The following is a 20,471-nucleotide window of genomic DNA, read 5'->3' as shown; positions in this document are numbered from 1 at the left end:
TAGGAAACAAGAGAGACATCTCTGTTCCTTCAACCTTGCTCTAGAGCTTATGCTTTCTATGCAACTTGTTTTTAAGACTGTATTGCTGTTAATGTACCTTGCACAGCATTTACTTCTCTGTTCTACAAGAGCGTGACATCAGTGGTTTGTGTTCTGTCAGTGATCAAACGTGAATGCTACTGCAGATCTACTCAGGTTACTGCAGACAGACAGACACACACACACACACCAGTCAGAGAGGCAGAGGAGGCCTGCAGCCTCGCACTAACGGTGCTCTCCTTAGAGCTTATTAGCCCTTTTTGGATGGCGGGTCTTTCACGGCCCCATTCCTGCTGAGGAAATCTGTGAGATCATTTGTATTAAGTGAATTAAGCAGCCTACATTCTTTTAACAATTTTTTCCATTTTCTCCTATGGATGTTTTTTGCCACCAGATGGCAATAAAAGATGGATGTGCCTAAGGAATGAAGCCTCGTAACACTTTAATGCAAGGGCACTTGCATTAAAGCTCAGCAACTTCAAAAGGAAAGAGCATCTGCAAGATTTGAGAAGAAATCCACAACATTTTTGAACCCTACGGTGATTTACATTCCACTTAATGTTCTAATTGGCAGAACTGAAACAAATGTGGGCACTGTACATGTGGAGCGTTCATCTAAAAACGTCCAGCTCAGTAACACTTCTCAAAATCTGTTAGCCTGACATTTTTCTTTAGCAGAGAAATCAAAGGACTGACCATGAAAGAAATTCAAAGCTGCTCAAAAAACAGTTATCAAAATGAGGAAAAAAACCCTCCTCCACAGTATTTTAACATTTAAACAGCCAATTCACACAGAGAGCAAAGCATTTCTAACAAATGTAAGACCTACAGCAATAGCCTCACCCAAAACCAGAGAACATCTTTTAGCTGTTGTTACTGTTTAAAAAGCACAGTAGCCAGTCTCAAGGAACCTAGATAATTACTTCACCATCACAAGCAGGAGAAAACATATCAGAAAGAAGAACAGATTGCCTAAAGTCATAGGGATGCTGCAATAAAATTATGTTTACAAAATAGGTTTTAATGCATAAATGAAGGCACACCAAGCGAATGGAAGAAAATCTTAAGCCTTCCCTTAAGGAATGCTGGCAACAGAGAACAAATCACTGTAAGTTAGCATGCTTATCAGTAAAGTTTGCAGGCAGAAGAGTTGAAATGAAAGCAAGGTACCTGATACAGACTTCAGTTATACTTCTCCTAGACGACTGAACACTAACACAGCCCTTATAGCTCCTGTCCCAGCTCATACTGTGTGCTAACACTTACATCCTAAAGATACACACAGAGAAATACTTCCAGGAGCACAACTATAGGAGTCTGTAGTTGCATCCTTCCTCCTGAAGAGGAATCACAAGTAAGGGAAGAGAGCAGCAATCAACTCATTGGTAACTGCTGAAACACCACAACTGTTCAGTATTCAAACCAAATGCTTTCTGGTCAGATCAAATGAGCTTCTGCTGTTTCTTATGAAGCAGCAGTCAAGTGCTTGAAGAGCCAGCACATCTTTTGTCTGGTTTGGATATCAGACTCACAAAGTCAACTGCCCTCACATCCAACTTCTCACCCAGGAGAAGGGAGATGGAGTCACTCCAACAAACAGCACCTGAATGCCTGGGCTCATTTAGCACAATTGTCCTGTTTGCCCTGCAAAAACCCAAAGCTCATCAGCAGAGCAACTGCCAGCTAACAGCACCACATCTCTGCCTTCTAAAAACTCAGTGAAGTGGGTCCTCTCCAGTGGGACTGTTTTCTCTCCTATATTCTCTACTCTGAGTTCCTTCAAAGCCTAGCAGCAAAGCACCCGGGAGCAAGAGTCCTGGTTCACCTGGCACTGAAGATTCCCAATGCTGCATAACTGCCCAGGGTTGAGTGCAGTGACCGCACACCACCAAGCTGCATCTGGATCGTTCCGCACGCTCAGTGTAAGATGGCAGCTCTCAGTTGTGGTTTCTATGTGGCAAACAAAGCTGCATTAGCAGTATTTGTTTATTACAGAACAATGACTTCATGCTGTTTGGCTCAATTTCAGAAAAACCTCATATGCGCCATCTTTCTTCAACAGAAGGGATACAAGAGAATTATAAATATGAGATGAAAACTAAGCACACAGCACTGTGATCCCACCTTCAAGACTGCAGATGAACGGCTTTAGGACAAGCAATGAGTACCAAATTCTGACTACCAGAAGAGAACAACCTTGGAGACTCAAATACTTATAGGATGGAGATCTTTTTCTTCTCCTGTAGCTGGTGCAGTGGTTTATTGAATGCAGAACACATTTACTGTTTCATCTGTAATGCAGCTGGGCAGTTCCAAGAAGAAATTCAAGCGGACTCAAGAAGAGCCCCAAGTAGTACAGAGAAGAACAAGAGAGTCATTTGCAGTACTATACAATCATTTTTAACATCCATGCTATGATTTATTCCATGGTACCAGGTACTTCTCTCATTATCAGAGTCAAAGGAAAACAGGCACAACTACTCACGGCTGTCATGTCAGCTGTGATAATTAAAACCAGTCTTTGCCTCCAAGATTTCAGCAGAGTACAGTGCTTGCATGGATATGGAAATGCAAATGGCACAAAGCCACATGTAGCAAAAAATGTTACTGTGATTAGAGGAAGTCAACAGATCACAGCAAAATAGCTTTGCACTAATTACACGGAAATTTCTAAAAAGACATAGATGAACTCCTAAAGCACTGTCTCATATGAGATACGTTTCTTATTACTGGTTTGTCTCACGTTACCGCTTGCATATTCTCATTTTTAAGGCCCAAAGACACCAGCTCTTTACCCAGACATACCAGATCCTTTCAGATGTTGGAGATCCCTAGCAATGTCTCCCAGCCAAACCCTGCTGTACCCTTCCATGATGTCTCCAAGCCTAAGAGTGAGCAACCAAAGTTTCCCCTTACTCGAGCGTGCGCAAATGCCTCAGCTGGCAACCTTCAACCCTTAGCGCCACGACTGAAAGCCAGAGGAAGCCTTGACCTTAACCATCAGCCCAATTCATCTTTCAAAAAGATCTTCAGACAGTTGAAAACACTTCTAAAATACCCTGCAGTCAACTCTGCGTGCTTATATGTTACAACACATAGTATACAGAAAGCGTTCTGTTCCCCTCCCTAGAATATTACAAGGTTAAGAATAGCTATTTTTAAGAGGTGAGAAAGGTTCTAGGATTAGAAAGCAGTTAAGCTTGCTACAGTAGCAGAAACCTGATAATATCCTCTAACTACTTTCTGTAACAGCTTAGACAATAATTACAAACTTGATAAAAATCAGTCCAGCATCTGCTTCCTGTGAGAGAACACTGTGCTTCTCTGAGTAGTTTATTTTCTCTTTTAAATCAGTTCTGAAAGATTAAAGCAGCTCCAAATACCTTTTTCTTTTAAAATTCCCACCAAAACCACCAAAATCAAATAATGAAACACAGTTTAAAGCAAGTAACAAAATAATCAAAGCCCGCGTATCCAAAGGTGCTGACATCTGGTCCCAAACAAGAAATACACAGCATTTCCTAAAGGGATAAATATGTCCTAGCAGCTAGGAAACAATATGCGAGGCAGAAGCTTATTGCTTCAGAATTGTTGTTTTTAAGCTGTAATGGAAAAACTACTTCACAGCAGAACAGGCATTCAGACAAAGCTGTAGATGCAGCTAAGGCTGGAAACATTACATGAATATATTAATGGGGAAAATATAGGGAAGAGAGAAATCCTTTCATTGACCTTAACCAGAGAGAAAACAATGATTTTACAAAACAAGGCAATAGAGATCAGGCAGGGTACGTTTAGGATGGATGTCAAGGAAGATTTAACCACCTTACAGTGTAAGAGTTTGCTTCCTTTTTTTCTTATGTCCCCACAGTTCAGCCATTCTGTTAGGAATGCCAGCACAGAGCTTGATTCTTTTCTTTCTTCTGCTCCTACATGGTGCTGGAAAAACTACATCATGATTTTTCACATTTGGTCCTTATTCATGTTTCAGCATTTTTATCAGGGCTCTGAAGCCAAGCATGCAGATTTGACAAGTGTTCATACTTCTAACCTAAATGAACTTGATCTTCTACTATGTATAAAACACTACAAGTACACATTACATACTTTAAATCCCTGAGGTATAAGTTGGGCATACAGAAATACTAGATTCTACAATCTTTCCTTTCACTTTCATAGTATATAACTAAAGAAAATTTCTTAGAGGTATTGAAATCATGAACGTGTTTTACAAGCAGTAAGCCAGAGAAAAATTTAGAGTGCAGGCAGACTGAAGCCTACCTTCCTGCTGAATGACATAGGGACATTTTAGAGAAAAAATGCACCCAAAAACTTAATTACATCTCACACATAGAGACAGACTCAAGTCCTGCAGACAGTTTCAACTTTGTTTCTTCCCCAGCTTCACAGTGTATCACAATTTAAAGAGAATTTCTTCTTAAATCCTACTTTGGATATAATCTCTTTTCACTCGTTTCAGAAGATGTCAACAGAAAACCAGTGATTTTATTGCTTATGTTGTTTAGCATGGAAAAAAAAAAAAAAGAGAGAGAGAGAGAGAAACAGGAAACAGGTTTTAAACATGCCAGAGAATGGAGATACTTGACAGCAGATGCCACGTCACTTGGAAGAGTCCCAAGTGGTGAGTTCTGATGAAAGGTCCCAATATCTCACACAGCTCAGTGGTATACATGCAGTATTTTCATTTTTGACCAGACAAATACACAGGAGCCTCATTCTCACAAAGTCTACCTTCTGCTCTACTTAGTGCAGTGAGTGCAACCTAAAAAGACAAGTCATGAAAACAAGCTGCATGAAACCAAATCCGTGTGCACTGGAGCAAGGGTCGAAGACAGAAGTACCTTCATCTTGATGTGTTATAACTAATACAACTGCAGAGCTCATTAAGCAACGCAACATCAAAATTAACTTGTGAATCAATTTGCTTGTAATAACTCTTTTCTCCTCTGCCACAAGTTTGATCTTGGATCAAATTGACTATGTTCTCTAGGATTGAGGTTGCATTATTTTACCAGACAGGACAATGAGCTTAGGTGGCCTTGAGCATGCAATTCTGAAGCAGCTGGCCCTTGTTCCAGGCAGTGCAGTTGCACCTTTCTTTGCATTGATTAATTTTCCTGGATTTTTAATTTCCTCCTGCCAAAGTACACAACAGCATTTTGTCCAGGCAGCGAACTCAGAAGAAAGAGAGGTTACCTGTTTTGGCAGTGACAAGCTGCAACACCAATGGTCGTCTTGTTACAATCCCAGAACCTCGTGGGAGAAAATCCCTAGAAACATGAATAAAACAGAAGTCACAACCCAGAAAGGACTGTCCAGTTACATAAGGTATTGAACTAATTTGGAACCTTTGAGCTGCAATGGAAGTGGAGGGTTGCTGTACGCAAACTGTAATACGAATTTGGGCTGTTCATTTTGATTAGAGATAGCAATAGATCAATAGACAAATATGTAGCAAACATTAATTACCAATTCTATTTCCTCACAATCATCATATAGAACACCTTACAATTCACAACGCAGACAGAGGACCTGAAGCCATGCCCACATTTCCTGGGGTCTCTAAATAAACATGTCCCCATCCTATACTCCACTTGAAGATGCACAGAGAATAGAGTCATACAAATACACACTCTTTAAAGCAAAGATAATGCAAAAAGCATTACATGTACTGATCTGTACCTGCTGTGATGTTTTGCAACACTTGAGACAGCAAAAGGATCAAAGAAGTAGCTTAAAGGGATATCAAAGGTTTCAAAAGGTCTGTTACAACTTCCTTACCTCCTGAGAGATGCCTGTCTCACAGCCAAGTGCCAGCTACTGATATATTCTTGTGGTGAAGATGAGAACATTTTAAGAAAAACATATTCCTTTCTCTTTATGTACTGAAGTCACAGTAACCCAGGGTGCAGAGAACACCTACCAAGATGATAATTTCAGACTTGAATTCTTTAATCCTTTTTTCTCCATTAAGAAGCCAAAAGGAATCACTATTCAGGACAAGCTGACCAGTCAGAACAAACCGGGGCAGTCTGCAACACCATACAAGGCCCTGAAATCCTTCTTGAGAGAGTTAAAGGTTAAAAATACTGATCAGTTTTCAGACTAAGCACATCCAGAGATAAAGAACCCTGCACTCACACAATTCCTACTTGTACAACACTGACCTTCCATCAGCAGCAAAATTACAAAGAAGCATAAGCCAACAACCTTCAGAACACTCTCTTTCCATGCTCACAGTAGGCTGCATTTGATAACCCTCTCTAACTGTAACAACAGACTGCATTCGGTAACCCTTCCTACTGTGGAAGTTAAACAAGTTAAAGCTATCTTCAAGTTAAACTACAAGCTAAACCATATCTTCTTTTTTAAGGAAAAGCAACATGGTGCTACCTTCCAACTCCAGCAATAGGGGAATCACATGAAGTGCTGTAGTACTGCTCCTGCAGAAATCCTGCTTTGAAACCTACAGGACAGGATGCAGGTGCTTCCCCATCCCCTCAATTTAGAAAGCATTCTCCACAGGGTTTGTTAGCAGAGCAGAAAAAAAACAACCAGCAATGTATTAAGAATGGCCCCAAACCCCCACTTTCCCTCAAAACATCTGCAAAATACAATGTTTCTTAAAAGCAAAAAAGAGGCAGCAAATACTACAGGACTGAAGACAGCCAAGACAGCCAAGGTCTCGTCAGACCAATAGATGATGCCCCTTAACATCCTGCTGTGCCCTTAACGCTGAAGCAGAGGGCAGTTTGCAGATAGCTGCTTTTCCCAGCCTTCTGCCTACAGATCTTGGCAGAACAATCCCATCACAGGTGAAGCCTGTGATGAAAAGAAAAGAAAGAAATTTTTCTGTGGTTTCAGAAATTCATCCAGGAAATCAAAGATGTTCCTGAGAACGTGTGGGTGAAGACACCAGCAAGGGAGAGAACAGGGTGCTCTGTGGGGCGAGCCATGAGCACCTCAGTGCACAAATGCAAGAATGGATTAAAATGACAAGGTGCAGGAAACAAGAATAAAACTGGGAACAAAAGCTTTTTCCTTTAAAAGACAGGCATCCCACCACAAGAATCGAGCTACCTTTATACCTCTATTCTCATTGTTTTCAGCAGAAGCTCCTCTGCTGGCAGCACATATGCCAGCTCAGCAGCAGCTCTGCTCTGACGTGACGCTTTGCAGACCGGCAGCACAATGTGACCGTTCGCCCAAAACAACTGAGATACCAGCAGCCAAGCACTCAAGAGCATCACCTCAGTAACTCAGCAGCCTTAGAACATACTCATCTGTTGGAATATCATCAAATATTTTTAAGGACAACTATTATTTTTATGGCCAAGTAGTTTTTACCGTAAATGCTTTACAATTACTCACGTCTTGCTGCACAACTGTACTGTCTTCAGCATCTATTACTGTTCATTTCCAATATCAGAGAACAGGACAAGCATATCTACTAAAACTTTTATTTAATGAGCAAGGGTAACAAATATTAGTCTGAATTTGACTTGCTAAAGGACAGGTGCCATAAACCGATGTCACAGGACGCAAAGCCTGTTCCTAAATGGCCATATCAGTACATTATTGGTTCACAATGACACAACACTTTGAGGTCTGGTCTTTCCAGCAGTAGTTCACTGTTGAGTAAAAACAAAGTTCCCATCTCTGTCTCTCCGACTAACGCTCAAGGAACAAATGAGCTGAAACTGGACACTTCATTAACGGGAAGGATCCCACACGAGAGATGGGATCACCCTTGTATATGTTCAGAAAGAGCTGAAGCCACAGCACAGTGCTGCAAAGCAAACTAGGCAGGACTCTGCTCAATGAGCTTGTCTAGTTACAAAGCAGGACTACAGCTCACAAAGAAAAACATATATCAAAATACAGAGCAAAACAGGTATTATGTGGTACAGGGGGCTCTCCAGGTCAGAGAATGGTTTTCATTTAGCAGCTCTCTGGCATACTAGCAGCAGTCATTATATCAAAGGAAAAAAATGCAAGAAAGCCCCCAGGCTGCGCAACACAAGGTGAAGACTGATGATGCATCACCACTTCAAACTTGATTGTCATTTCAAAAGAACAACTTCAGTCCGTTCTACTCTGGCAGTGTGGTACTGTGCAACGCCCTGCACTTCGACAAGTGGTCAGTACTGTACAGGGTAAGTGCTGAGCTCACACTGACAGCAATACAGTGAATTCCTACAAAACACAAGGGGGATTCAGGAAACCAAAGGATGAAGGAAAATGACAATTATTAGACCTTTATTGCCAAGGTTTGCCAGAACTACAACGCAGCTTTAATTGCAATAGGAAGCAATCAGGTCAGAAGTCAACAGTTTTCCCGGGCAGTTCTCCAGCACACATTCATTGTTCCACACAGCTCCAGCCGGGCACTCCAGGAGCACTGGTCTCTCACGCCCAGGGAGGCAGCACTTGATGGTGAACACCAACATATGAGCGCATGCCAAGCACCTCCTGTGTCTGCAACAAACATGCGTTGCACTGCAGTACCACCAATTGCTTTCATTTTCTGGCATTTATCACATTTTAGCCTTGAAGCACAGTGCTTCACAACACAACAACAAAGCATGGCCCAGTGGAACACTACTGGAGACCCATTAATAACTTAGCATCTTTCCTCAGGCTCACTTTTTCAAATCCACAAACCAAACCCAGTTAATTTATAACTAAAGAACTCTTAATGCTAAAAGTGTCCATCTGAAGACCTGCACTGGACATCACTGTATTTATTGTTCCCCAGTGGCTTTGGAAGCACAGCTCCCCTGCCCTTCAAACAGCACTACAAACAGTACAGGGAAACCTTTCAAGTTCTAGAAGCTGCAAGGCAGTTCCTCTGTTGTGCTTTGGTATTCTGAACCACAAGCCACTCTTATTTGGTAATTGAGCAGCATACATCACTTCCACCTCACACTGGTATTTGGCTATATGTGTTCTTCCTCATTAACTCAAAGTCCAGAGACCAATTCTTCTTATCAGCAACCACTTGATCCCTCACCTCCTCTCATTAGTTACAGAATAGTAAATGCTCTTCTGTTTTGGCCTGTCTGTCAATCAAGGGAATCTCCCACAGCGTCATTCAATGATGCAAAATCTCAGCCTAACTTAATGGGGCTTACATAAAGATGTGCAGAATAATTAAGCCTCCTTATTGAAGACCAATGACACCTACCTGCTAGGCAGGCTAAATGCATTAAGAGGCTGTGGACATGTAATGACCTTGGCTGTAATAGTTCTCACAGATTTATAGCAGTCCTTGCAGGGACTTTTTGTAAACCACACAGCATAGATGCTGCCATCTCTACCAGCACACTTCAGTGCTTAGTTAGGGATCTCTTAAGTATGTTTGTAGCAGGCATTCTCTCAAGGTAAGCTGAGAAATCAGTTACATTGCTGCATCGAGATGCACTCCAACACGCAAGAGCAGAAACCACACACTGCAGCCCACACAACTCAGGAGTCAGATTCTGGGATCCCAGCCCCTGTGGTGAAGTTTTCCATTAAACATAACTGGACAGAAGGTACCGACTATCACATTATCCCAACATCATGTTTTGACAGCAATGTGAGTACCTTACATTGCAGTTCTGCACAGAAAAAGACAAGCTTGTTCACAGTAGCAAATAAGAAGAACGTGCTTTCTACTACTTAAAAATATAATCTACTACGTAACAAAATGTTGTGAAGCCTCAGTAGTGTTCATAGGGGCTGAAAATTTGCCATACTCAGCTATGAAAAGTTGCCAGGCAAACACACGCGAGCGCTGAGCTGAACAGTGCTCTGTTTGCAGCGATTATGCCGGGCTGTGGGCTGGCTGTATGAACAGATCAGGAAGCTGCCACTGTGCAGTCTCGTAGACAAGGCACTGTATGCTCGATGCATCTGTCCTCCCTGGCAGACATCCAAAACTTTGCTGCATCATCCTAATTCCATTTGTGAAAATGCCCCTTTTCCTCTCTCTTTTAAGATTCAACAAAAGCTCCCGCTATTTCCTGCCCAGTGGTGCTCTCCATCAATTCCAAGCCGGGGGGCGGGGGGAGAAACCACAGAACAAACAAAACCCCAGCAATTCTTAGAATTTCATGTTGAAAAGAGTAAAGCAGACCTCTCAGGACAACCGTATTCTCCCTAATCAGATGTGCCTGCTTTTAGGAAAAGGTTAATTTACATATGCTGTTAGTGCATGAAAGCCCATCCATTCTCAGGACGCATACTAATGCAGTGAGATTTGGTATTTCAATACAAGAAATGAACAGCAAACGTTCCTTCCTCACCTCAAATTGTTGTCAGTGCATAAACACGAGTTGTCAGGCTGCTTTTCTTTTTTTGAACTTATAGCTGCCAAACACTATTAACTGTGCTGTTGGCTGTTGTTTCTTTTTCTTCTAAAGAAATATTTGAGGAAGATTTTCCTTTACCACAAAATCAGACAAACAAAAACGTGCTGGCTGTGAGGATCAGGCAGCAGGCGATGTGTTCCCAGCTGCATGAAGCTACCTACTTTGTAAGGGCACACATTTAGCACACAACTCACCTCTGGATCACCTCGTCATGACAAAATTCTAGGATACTGCAAATCTCAGCGCTGTCATCAAAATTCAGACAAAACAAGCTCCGGTCTTTCCTCCCAAATCGGCGTGCTGATCTCAGATACATCAACACTGAGCCATTAAGCAGAGGTAACGGCTGGAAACTGCAGCATAGGAGGTTCCGCACAAACATGCGCAAGAACTTCTTTACAGTGAGGTGACGGAGCACTGGAACAGGCTGCCCAGGGAGGTGGTGGAGTCTCCTTCTCTGGAGATGTTCAAGACCTGCCTGGATGCCTACCTGCGCGACCTGCTGTAGGGAACCTGCTTTGGCAGGGGGGTTGGACTCGATGATCTCTGGTGGTCCCTTCCAACCCCTACAATTCTGTGATTCTGTGATTTTGTGAACACTGAGCCATTAAGCAGAGGTACAGAATGCAATCAGCTACAATGTATCACAAAAACCAAGGGCAAAACCTCTGACTCTCCAGATACACTGTGACAGTGCATTTCTCTCTTTCGTGATGAATGCGTGAAAACGTGAAGCTAACTGTCTTCGCACTAGACAAACCATCAAGGATCCTGAAACGTATCTAGATTCAGTTTTTCTGCTCCTTTCAAAAATATATGGAGGGAGAACACAAAGGAAACTGTAGCATAAAGCCTGAATTTATAGTCAGAAAAACAATGGTAAGAGATGGCAGTGGGGAGCAACTTCCCAGAAACGATGCGCTCTGCGGACCTTCTGTCCACCTGAACCAAAGAACAGGTGAGCACATCAGAGCACAACACTGCCTCTATGGTTGATGTCACAAGTGCCTTCAGCAGTTCCCAGCTCAGCTGGAAGAGCCTGCAGGTACCTTCCAGTTGTTCTTGTGCATGCCACAGAGCCCTGCCTGTTCTCTGCAGGTGAATCTACACGCAGGTCATGTTAGTGCATCCCACATAAATGAGCACAACTGAATACACATGTAGATTTGTAGGCAACTACATAGGAAGCAAGGTACCAAGTGCTTAAGAGGAATCCAGCTTTGATTTTATCAGCTGAAATCTAGCTGTGTTACAGCAAGTAGTAGAACTCCTACATCTTTGAAGGATAGAAGCTTGCACAGAAGTTAGGGGATGCAGAAATACTCTGCTAGGTATTGATTTAAGCATGACTTTCTCAAACAAATTACAAAAGCTGACATTATCGCTAGATGCCTTGGTTGAAAACTTCTCTTATCTCCAGCTACAGTCTCCTTTGCATCCCAGAGGCTATCACAGACAACAGTACTTGGCAGTACATCAAAGCCCAGCATGCAGTTAAATGGGATTTGCTCCTCTCAAGTTCAATAATGCTGCCTTGTTCGTCTTACTGCAACTTGCTGAAGAAAAAAGATGCAAGGTCACACTTAAATAATGCTCGCTTCCTGCTCTCAGCTTATTTACACTGCAGACACACAGCATTAAAGAGCCTCCCTGTAAGTCTCTGCACATGAAGACAGTGAGCAAGGGGAGTTCACAGTCACCAGAAGGCCTTGCTTTGTCATGCACTGTTTGAAAAAAAAAGAGAAAGCAAAAATGGATTCTGCCCCTCAGTGCTTGCAATCTAGGCAGAGGTTATGCAGGAAATGTGTGAATCCTTCAGAAAAATATCAGTTTGTTCCATGATTAACAGACGGATGCCAAAGCACAATGTGATCTCTCTGAAGGACTAAACAGAACACTGGCAAGGGGCCCTTCAGAACCCTGCTACATCTCAGCTACTGCAAGCAGAACCCAATGTCCTGCTTTAGTGTCATATCTAAAGCAGCCATCCCACAAAGCAGAAAAATGTGTCACAGCAAGCTTTAGACTACAGTTGCAGTTATTCCATACAGAGATAAAGATTATAAGCTCACATTTTCCTTTAAAAATAGATGGAAGTTAAAAATAAATTAATTTTTTAAAAATCCAAATCATAAACCTACCTCCGGAGTAGAGACTTGAGGCACGTGCGTGAGGATCCAGGCGTGGGTAACACTTAAAAAGGCATGAGGTCACACCATAAACCAGAGGCAAAGAAAAGCACAGCATCCTCCTGTAACCTGTAGCAGTTCACTCCCTATGTCTGCAGGTGCACGTGCAAACAATCACACTGCTAACATGCATTTATCTATCTATTTGTGTATTAAGACCATGCATATCTCCCAGGTACACTTTTCAGCAGAAGTAAGAATTGCTAACTGATTAGCATCTCTGTAAAGCACTTGATAAGCTGAACTTAAACACCAGGATGTGAGCCAGGGCTCCCAATGCTCTGCCCCATTACTGAGCACAGCTTCTCTTAAAAACAGACTAAATGTGTTAATAACAAAATTTAAGTGCCAGAAATAAGAGACATGGGTCCTCAACTCATATTTAAAAGCAAATTCTTACCTTACATATGAAAAAACTGATTAGCATCTTTGTTTGCACGTCTGTTTTAACCGCACATTTATTTTACTTGGCACATACAAATTCTCAGGACCTGGGATAAAACTGAACATTCAATTCACATTAGATTTTTATTTAAGGACAAAACTAGGCCATCTACATCACTTCTAAATACCACGTTTGTTTAACAACCTTTACATCTATAAAAGAATTTGGGGAAGGAACCAAAAGGAGCCACTGTCTCATTTGCTACTGTTTCCATTTAATGGAATCCCCAGAAACAATCCTTGCTTTCAGCACACCAGAGTGTTTTGATAGCTACACTAATACCATCAATGCAGCCGTACAATGGCTTAATTAGTCAGGAAAAGGAGGGGTTGCTTCTCATTTCCAGAAGGTCCTTAAGATTAAAAAAAGAACGCAGAGCACCGCGGAGATGCCTGCATCTCCTGCCGCTTGGCTTTTCTGTGCCTGTTTCATGTAAGAGGTGAATTTCCTGTAAAAAGAAGTGCTTCTGTCAATGACGGAAAAGCGAAAGAATAAAATATCTGCAGCCATGTAAGCCACCTCCCCCAGGATGCCTGCTGGGAGAAACGCTTTGCTCCAGTGGCTGGATTGAAGCCCCCTTCTCTTCCCTTAATGCCTCAGCATTTCACATTCACCATCAAAAGGCACAGGAATGAGCTGAGCACACGAAGAACGGCAATGCAAAAGGCAGAAAGTGGTACACATTTCATAACAAATAGCTGCACACGGCGTAGGGGCCCTAAGATTATCCAAATCAACTGAGATCAAAAAGCTGCAAAGCTGTATGACAAAAGCAGACCTCGGGCTCTTCAAATGAAAGCAGTTGTGTGACTGTGACTGACAGGCTTACAATCAGGACTTCACGTCTCTTATAAAACAATTATTCGGCCACATCCATTTTATATTACATTAGGCAGGGAAGGAAGTAAAGAGCTTTCAGCTTTGAAATCTAATTATTAATTCCTCACTATCTGTAAGAATTAAATGAGGCTCTGATGAAAATCTGGAGAAAGAGGCCCTGACAAGATAAGCAAAGGTGCAGATGGCAAGCGATCTTGGAAGCCCATCTTGACATGTGAAATAATAGGGAAACTCTCAACCCAGATACAATTCCCAAGAATTGCTTCCTGATCCTAATTTCCTTATAAATAACCTTGTTATCACCAAAAGCAAGTCGCTTAACAAGCACAAACAACACATCAGGTCACAATCCTGTACCCTGCTTCCACTGAGGGGCTAGAGCTTGGATTCCCTTTGTGCTTCTCAGGCTCCCTCCCACCAGCTTGGCTTTAAGCACTGCCCCAGCACTGTATGGGCACATTTGCTTTTGTTGCACAGAAGCAGGCAGTATGAACATTTGTTCTTCCTCTGCTCTTCAGACAATAACATTTCCTCCAACGAGCACCACGAGCTCCAGTTAGGAGCACGTGAAGGACTAACATGTGAGTGTAAATGCTGTTGTCCTCTGCTGTTCTCCTGAGTCTCTTATTTTCATCCCAACATAACATCCAAGGACTTCAAACAGAGTTCCTTAATTACCAAAAAAAGACCTCATTGCACACAGAGGAGAAATAAACGATGAGTAAACTCTCTAAATACGTGAAAGGATGTGAACCCAAATAGCAACAATAATTGCTGTACTGGGAGCCTTGATGCTGCCCTGCTGCAGCCTTGTCCCAAACCAATCTCGAGGAAATGCATGGCTCTGGCTGTCACACAATTCCTGCAGAGGCAAACACACCGAACTCTGCTGCATGCAAGCATTGAGGTCAGTCAGACCTGTGAGATATTAACCAGATGCTGGAAATGCAGAGTAAGGCTGCATAAGGAAAATGCAACTCCAATATCACCTGCAAGCAAGTAAATGTTTTCTCTATGTACGGGAAAATAAAGTCATCTTTAAGTCCTTCACAAGATCACAAGCAAAGGGCTCTGAAACCAGCACGTCAGCCCAGTGGCTGCAGGCTGCTGAGAAAAACCAACCTGCTCCTAGAGTTCAGAACCCTACCAACCCCTGTGCCCTCCTGCCACCAACTGCAGCCACTCTTGAGAGAGCTTCTCAGCTGTCTCTCTAAAGGCTAAGATTTCAAAACCCACTAACGATAACAGTTCACATGATGAAAAAAATAATGCACGAGAGCTAAAGCTCAAACATCAGAGTGATGCCGGACTGCTCTATTTTGATGACAATTTCTATGAGAATTGTGTTACTATTACTGTTTGCACTGTGGTTGAGCACATCATAGGCAATGCACCACAAACAAAAATAAATGAGCACAGCACGTCTCTACAATGGCATGCTACCTTAATCAGCCATATTAAGACACACACAGATACAATAAACTTGTTTTCCAGATAAGAGTTTTATTATCATGGAAATACTGGAATTTTCTAACTAAAAACTGCATTTTATCTGCTGATCTGCCAACCAGAAATGCTCTCCAGTATCACAGATACTTGCCCATCTGGTTCTGAGGGTTCACAATCAAGTTCTCACAGCTTAGCAAGTAACTGCACATCTGCTGACCACACGAGCTCACCCAGCACGGAGAAAAGGCATAAGTAAAACATATCTATTTAAACCTCATGGAAATAGGTTTGAAGTAAGGCTTTTTGATATTTACTTTTGCAAAAGACTTCAAGCTTACAGGTATGGAGGTACAACAGATTGGGTGATTCTGGTCTCTGAATGTTACTGCACAGGACTACAACATGAGCAAGGTTGAAATACTCCAGACTGCAGCACGACAGAAACACCCCCCAGTGCTTCATAGGCTGCTGTGAACTCCTCTTGGAAGAGTCTGGCAGTGCCTGCAGGGTGCACAGCAAGCAACTACACAGGTGAAAAAGGTCACTGTCCTTAGCTTTGCTTCCTAATTCTTGCTAGATGGCCTATTCAGTGCAGTAGGTTCCAGCCTCCTTTCAGATGGGACAGGGCAGCACCAACTTTTCCACTTTCACCTTTTGTTTTGTCCGGGCTTGGACTCAATGACCCTTAGGGGTCCCTTTCAATTCAGGATATTCTGTGATACTTCGACTCCTGGGTTGGTGAGCAGGAGCACGCTGCACTCACACGAGCTCTGCCTGCAGCTCACGCGAAGCAGAGCCCTCTGGCAGGGCAGCAGTGAGAAGCAGCTCCCAGTACCAAGCAGCAGCTCATCCTTCCAGCAGCACAGCGAGACTCAGAGGCAGCCGGCAGCCCACAGCCATCATCACACCGACCTTTGCTCCCAGGCAGGTGTCAGCGCAGACGAGGCTTCGTGACAGGGACCAGAACCTCCTCGTTCCCCACAAACACACAGAGGCCTTTCCTCTCCGCCATAACGCCTCGCTTGAGGAGCCCGCATGCCCAGCGCAGCAGAAACCCGGGAGCGGCACGAGGAGTTCCCGCTCACCGCGTTCATAAGCGGCGCCCGCCGGCCGCACCGCCAGCCTTTCAGGCGATGCGGGCATCGAGCGCGTTCCCGCCGGGGAAACCCCCAGCCTGGAACCTGGAACCGCGACGACCGCTTCGCCCCACACAACCTGCCGGGGCGGCGCCGCGGGGGGCGCGCGAAGAGGCGACCGTTAGCGACCGTTGGGAGGGGCGCGCGCAGCCGCTGAGGGGACGGGAGGGCTGGGGAGAGGGCGGCCGCCGTCTCACCTGGAGACGCAGTTCTCCAGCACGGAGCTCTTGCCGGCGCTCTGCCCTCCCACCACCGCGATCTGCGGCAGGTCGAGCAGGCAGTTCTGGCCCAGCGCCGCGAAGGCGTCCTGCAGCCGGTTGACGAGCGGGATGAGCCCCTCCATCCCGCCGCCGCCTCCGCTGACAGGTAACGGCCGGCGCACTGCGCGTGCGCGTCCGCTCCCGGCTGGTAGGCGGGCCCTCTGCTTAGGGGTCCCGCCCCCGCCCCGCGAGGACCCGCCCCCCAGCCGGTGGCGGGAACCTGCGGACAGCCCGCGTGCCCGGCTCCGTGCGATGAGCCCCGCGGGGAGAAGCGTGTTCCGTCGGGCTGGGTGGTTATGAGGTGTAACGTTACCCCATAGCGCAGTTGGAGGAGAACCTCGGGTTTGGGAACAGGCTGCCTTCGTATCGCAGAGGGAAAGAAGTGCAGTGGGTTCAGCATGAGTTGTGTGGTGAGGCCAAGCTGGAGGTACAGCAAATAACAATGAGATTTAGCTGCGATGACTGGCAGCCGTCACAACACAGAGACGTTCCAGACAAGGCTGCGGAGCCCTGCAGTGACGGAAGCGATCCTCTGTGCTAAGCCAGACACGGGTTTGCTCAGCACGAATAGCAAAACAACGGGGAGCATCCAAGCGCTGACAGGCGCTGACGGTCTGGAGTGCGATCAAAACATCTTGGCTGGACCTCACAGTGAGCATAAGAAGTGAATCCCTTCAGTGGGCCTGCTTCTAGCCGGGGGTACAGACAGACAGCTATGGACGGAGTCACAGGAAGAGCTGAGCCCAGCACAAGGCCTGGAGCCATCCTTGCATACAGCTGGGGCTGAGGGCACACTGCCAGCACGGACACAACCCTTCAGCTTCATGAAGACCTCAGCTCATCATGAAGCCCATCTCCATGCAAAGGGTAAGGTAAGAGCTGAACTTGTCCTCATGGCAAGGGAAGACGCTGCCTGGTATCCAAGGAGGAAGAATTGTGTTTATCTCAGGCTAAAGAGGTATTATTACTCTGTCCCTGCCCTTCTGGGAAAAGCCTTGTGTTCCTTTCTATCTAGATGGAGCCTGGGGTTATTGGCATAATTATGCCAATTAACAGCATGAATTTTTTTTTCACGCTCCCGCCTGAGCAGCCTGTGCCAGGAGGCAACAGAAGAGCTTTTTGGCCTTCTTCCAGCCAATGGATTCTTACTGGGAGTCAGGAACAACAGCATCACATTTTGGCAAAACCCTCCCAGCACAAGCGTAGGCACGTTTCCCATCACTTCTGAAATCATTACTGTCAGGAAAGGAGCAGCCTGGCACCAGGCCCCCCTCAGTGCAAGAGAAACAAGCACTGGATATGGCAGGATCCCTGGGGGCAACGCTGTGCTACCCTGAAACTGGTAACCTGGGGACCTGTCCTTTCCCGTAGCTTTTATGTCTTTGTTTCCTTCCTCTTGTTAAAAATAAATGAGAAAACATCAATTACTAGAAAAAGATTAAATTATTCCCTGAAGTCCGTGAAGTTTCCACTGTTTCTGGCTAAGCTGACCATGCTCACCCTGTGATTCCATCACTTAGAAAAATCTGCCCTCTCCCAGAACAGAGGCAGTCAGAATGTAACTTTCCCATTTCCTCGCAAAAGCACAAACATTTGCATGATGTATGCACATGCTATGCCAAGGACACGCGTTTTCTAACAGCTCAAGATGCCAGCAAAGGAAAGAGAAGGCACCTCCAGGTCTCTGTTTTTCTGAGGAGCACAAGGCTTCAGTACCCCACACTGGTTCTCACTTCCTTTTGTCATACATTGTGCTCAGGAAGGAGATGAGACCTTCATGGCCCCAGCTCTCCCAGCATGGTGGGAAGGGAGGTGGCACCTCTGGATGTCACCGGCTCCAGCACTACCTGCTCAGGTCCCCAGGTTCACAGAGCTGGCAGGAGCCTCCAGTGCATTTCAGATCAAGTCTATGGATAGCAAGTATGTCCTGCCCTAGCTTATAGCAAAATAAATGGGAAGAAAAGCCTGGTTTCAGAGCACAGCTGTCGCTGTTTCTTACCCACTAACAGCTCTTCCAAACCAGGCAGCGTGACGTTAAAATGGGACTTTCAGTTCAGGTCCCCAGGCTGCTTTATAAATGCACGCCAGCGCAATTCTCTTCACAGAGAACAGGGTTATATAGGAGCTGCCACAGAGGAGACGCAGATGCCTGCAATGAGCAGCCAGGCACACTCCCCCCGCCAGCAGAGCGCAGCCAAGGTTGCATCCTCCCCCGGGCCACATTCAGAAGAGGCACGCTCCTTCATGCATGATTTTCCCATCTCTCCAGGGACCTTCCTCGCACTCTCCTTGACTCAGCTCCAAACCCAAGGTCTTACGGAGCTTTTCATACAGCTGATCTGCATGAAGCAAGAGGCATAGGGTTGGCGCCTGTGCTGCCAGGGGAGCTCCCAGGTTTCCACTACTGCCTGGCTCTGCAGGTTTGCAGCACTGGCATTACCATGCCAGCCAGCATCACGTGGTGCATCTGCCAGCGAAGACAGCTTAGAAAGGAGACCCTCAGGCTGCAAAAGAGACTGAAAATACAAGAAAGGCTATGCTGCACTGCAGCCGGCAGAGAGGTTTCCCTGCAGCCTCCCACTGAGGGCACCTGGGAAGCAGCAGCAGCCCCTCGCTGCAGCTCAACAGCACACCTCCTGCATCCTCAGCCAGCAGAGCCAGGCTCGCTGTACATAGTTCTGGAGGAAATCAGCTCAGGATGAGCCCCCAGTAGCCAGGGCTGGCTGCAGACTCAGGGCTGAGCCATGCCCCAATTTACACAGTGCTTTCTTTTTGTGCTGGGAAATCAAGAAAGGAAAGATGTCAGCATCTCCAAGACCATCAGAGTTGCTAAGTGACAGAAGCGCTTGCTTCTAGCTCCCCTGTTTACAATATGCCCATGCTGTAAAGGAAGGAAATGAAGAGTAAAGGATGCAAACATAGTATACTGCCAAAACACTCAGCAAAACAGCTGCCAAAAATATACGTTATCTACCTCCTTTTAGCTGCCCTGAGAAAGAATTTCTACCGATCAATTATTCCGCTTTCACCTACAGAGAATTTCAGGTAATTGCAGCACTCATTAGATATTTACTGGTTTTCTAACTGAAATATATTTCTTGACCAACACTGCAGGGCTGTCAGTGACTGCAAGGACAGCTGCAACAGACTGAGGTCTCATCGCCACTTTCTTCCCAATAGATGCCTTTTGTTTTTCCAACAGGATGTGGCATTACACAGCAATTAGGAAACGCAGCAGAAATGCAGAACTGGACAAAGGAGGGATGAACGCACGCTTTGTGCGAGCTGCCGGAGAAGAAATGAAATGGTTTAGATAAAATAAAGGGCATGCACGCTAATCTGTGTCATTGGAATTATGTTGAGGATTGGAAACAGAGTTAAAAATAGACTGAATGCAGCACTGCTGATAAGAGTTGAGAAATTTGCCATCGCTGAGCTGGATGGATAATAGACATCCTTCAAAAAAAAAAAGTGCTAATGACTAAAGAGATTTAGAGGAGAACCGTGCAGGGCGGACAGACTGCTGCACAAGCTGTGTTCCAGCCTTGCCCCTGCCAGTGACCAGCGACTGCGTGCAGCCCCGGGCAGAGCACAAAGCAGCACAGAGCTGTCACAGCTTATCTGTCTGCAGCGGCGAGCCGGCCAGCCCAAATCTGAGCGCTGACACTCATGAGCGCTCTGAGTGCCTGGGGAGGATCAAAAGCACTTTGCAAAAAAAAAAAAATTTAAAAAAAAAA

At 45.0% G+C, this 20,471-nt stretch overlaps 1 protein-coding gene across 7 annotated transcripts in view; it reads right to left on the bottom strand.

Moving 5' to 3' along the window:
- DNM3 (dynamin 3) overlaps positions 1 to 16,817 on the bottom strand; it is a 166,941-nt gene extending 150,124 nt beyond the window's left edge. For all 7 annotated transcript variants that reach the window (XM_042819179.1, XM_042819180.1, XM_042819181.1 and 4 more), the window contains exons 1-2: positions 16,672 to 16,817; positions 5,257 to 5,330 (exon numbers count right to left, since the gene is read on the bottom strand). In XM_042819179.1, the coding sequence (XP_042675113.1) occupies positions 5,257 to 5,330; positions 16,672 to 16,817 (220 nt within the window). The remainder of the gene's footprint in view (positions 1 to 5,256; positions 5,331 to 16,671) is intronic.
- Between the last annotated feature and the right edge of the window lie 3,654 nt (positions 16,818 to 20,471).

The sequence above is a fragment of the Centrocercus urophasianus genome, unplaced genomic scaffold (assembly GCF_019232065.1).
Source record: "Centrocercus urophasianus isolate 14NV4802_14NV808 unplaced genomic scaffold, USGS_Curo_1.0 seq_18, whole genome shotgun sequence".
NCBI classification, from domain to species: Eukaryota; Metazoa; Chordata; class Aves; order Galliformes; family Phasianidae; genus Centrocercus; species Centrocercus urophasianus.
This window is presented reverse-complemented; position numbering and strand designations above follow the sequence as displayed.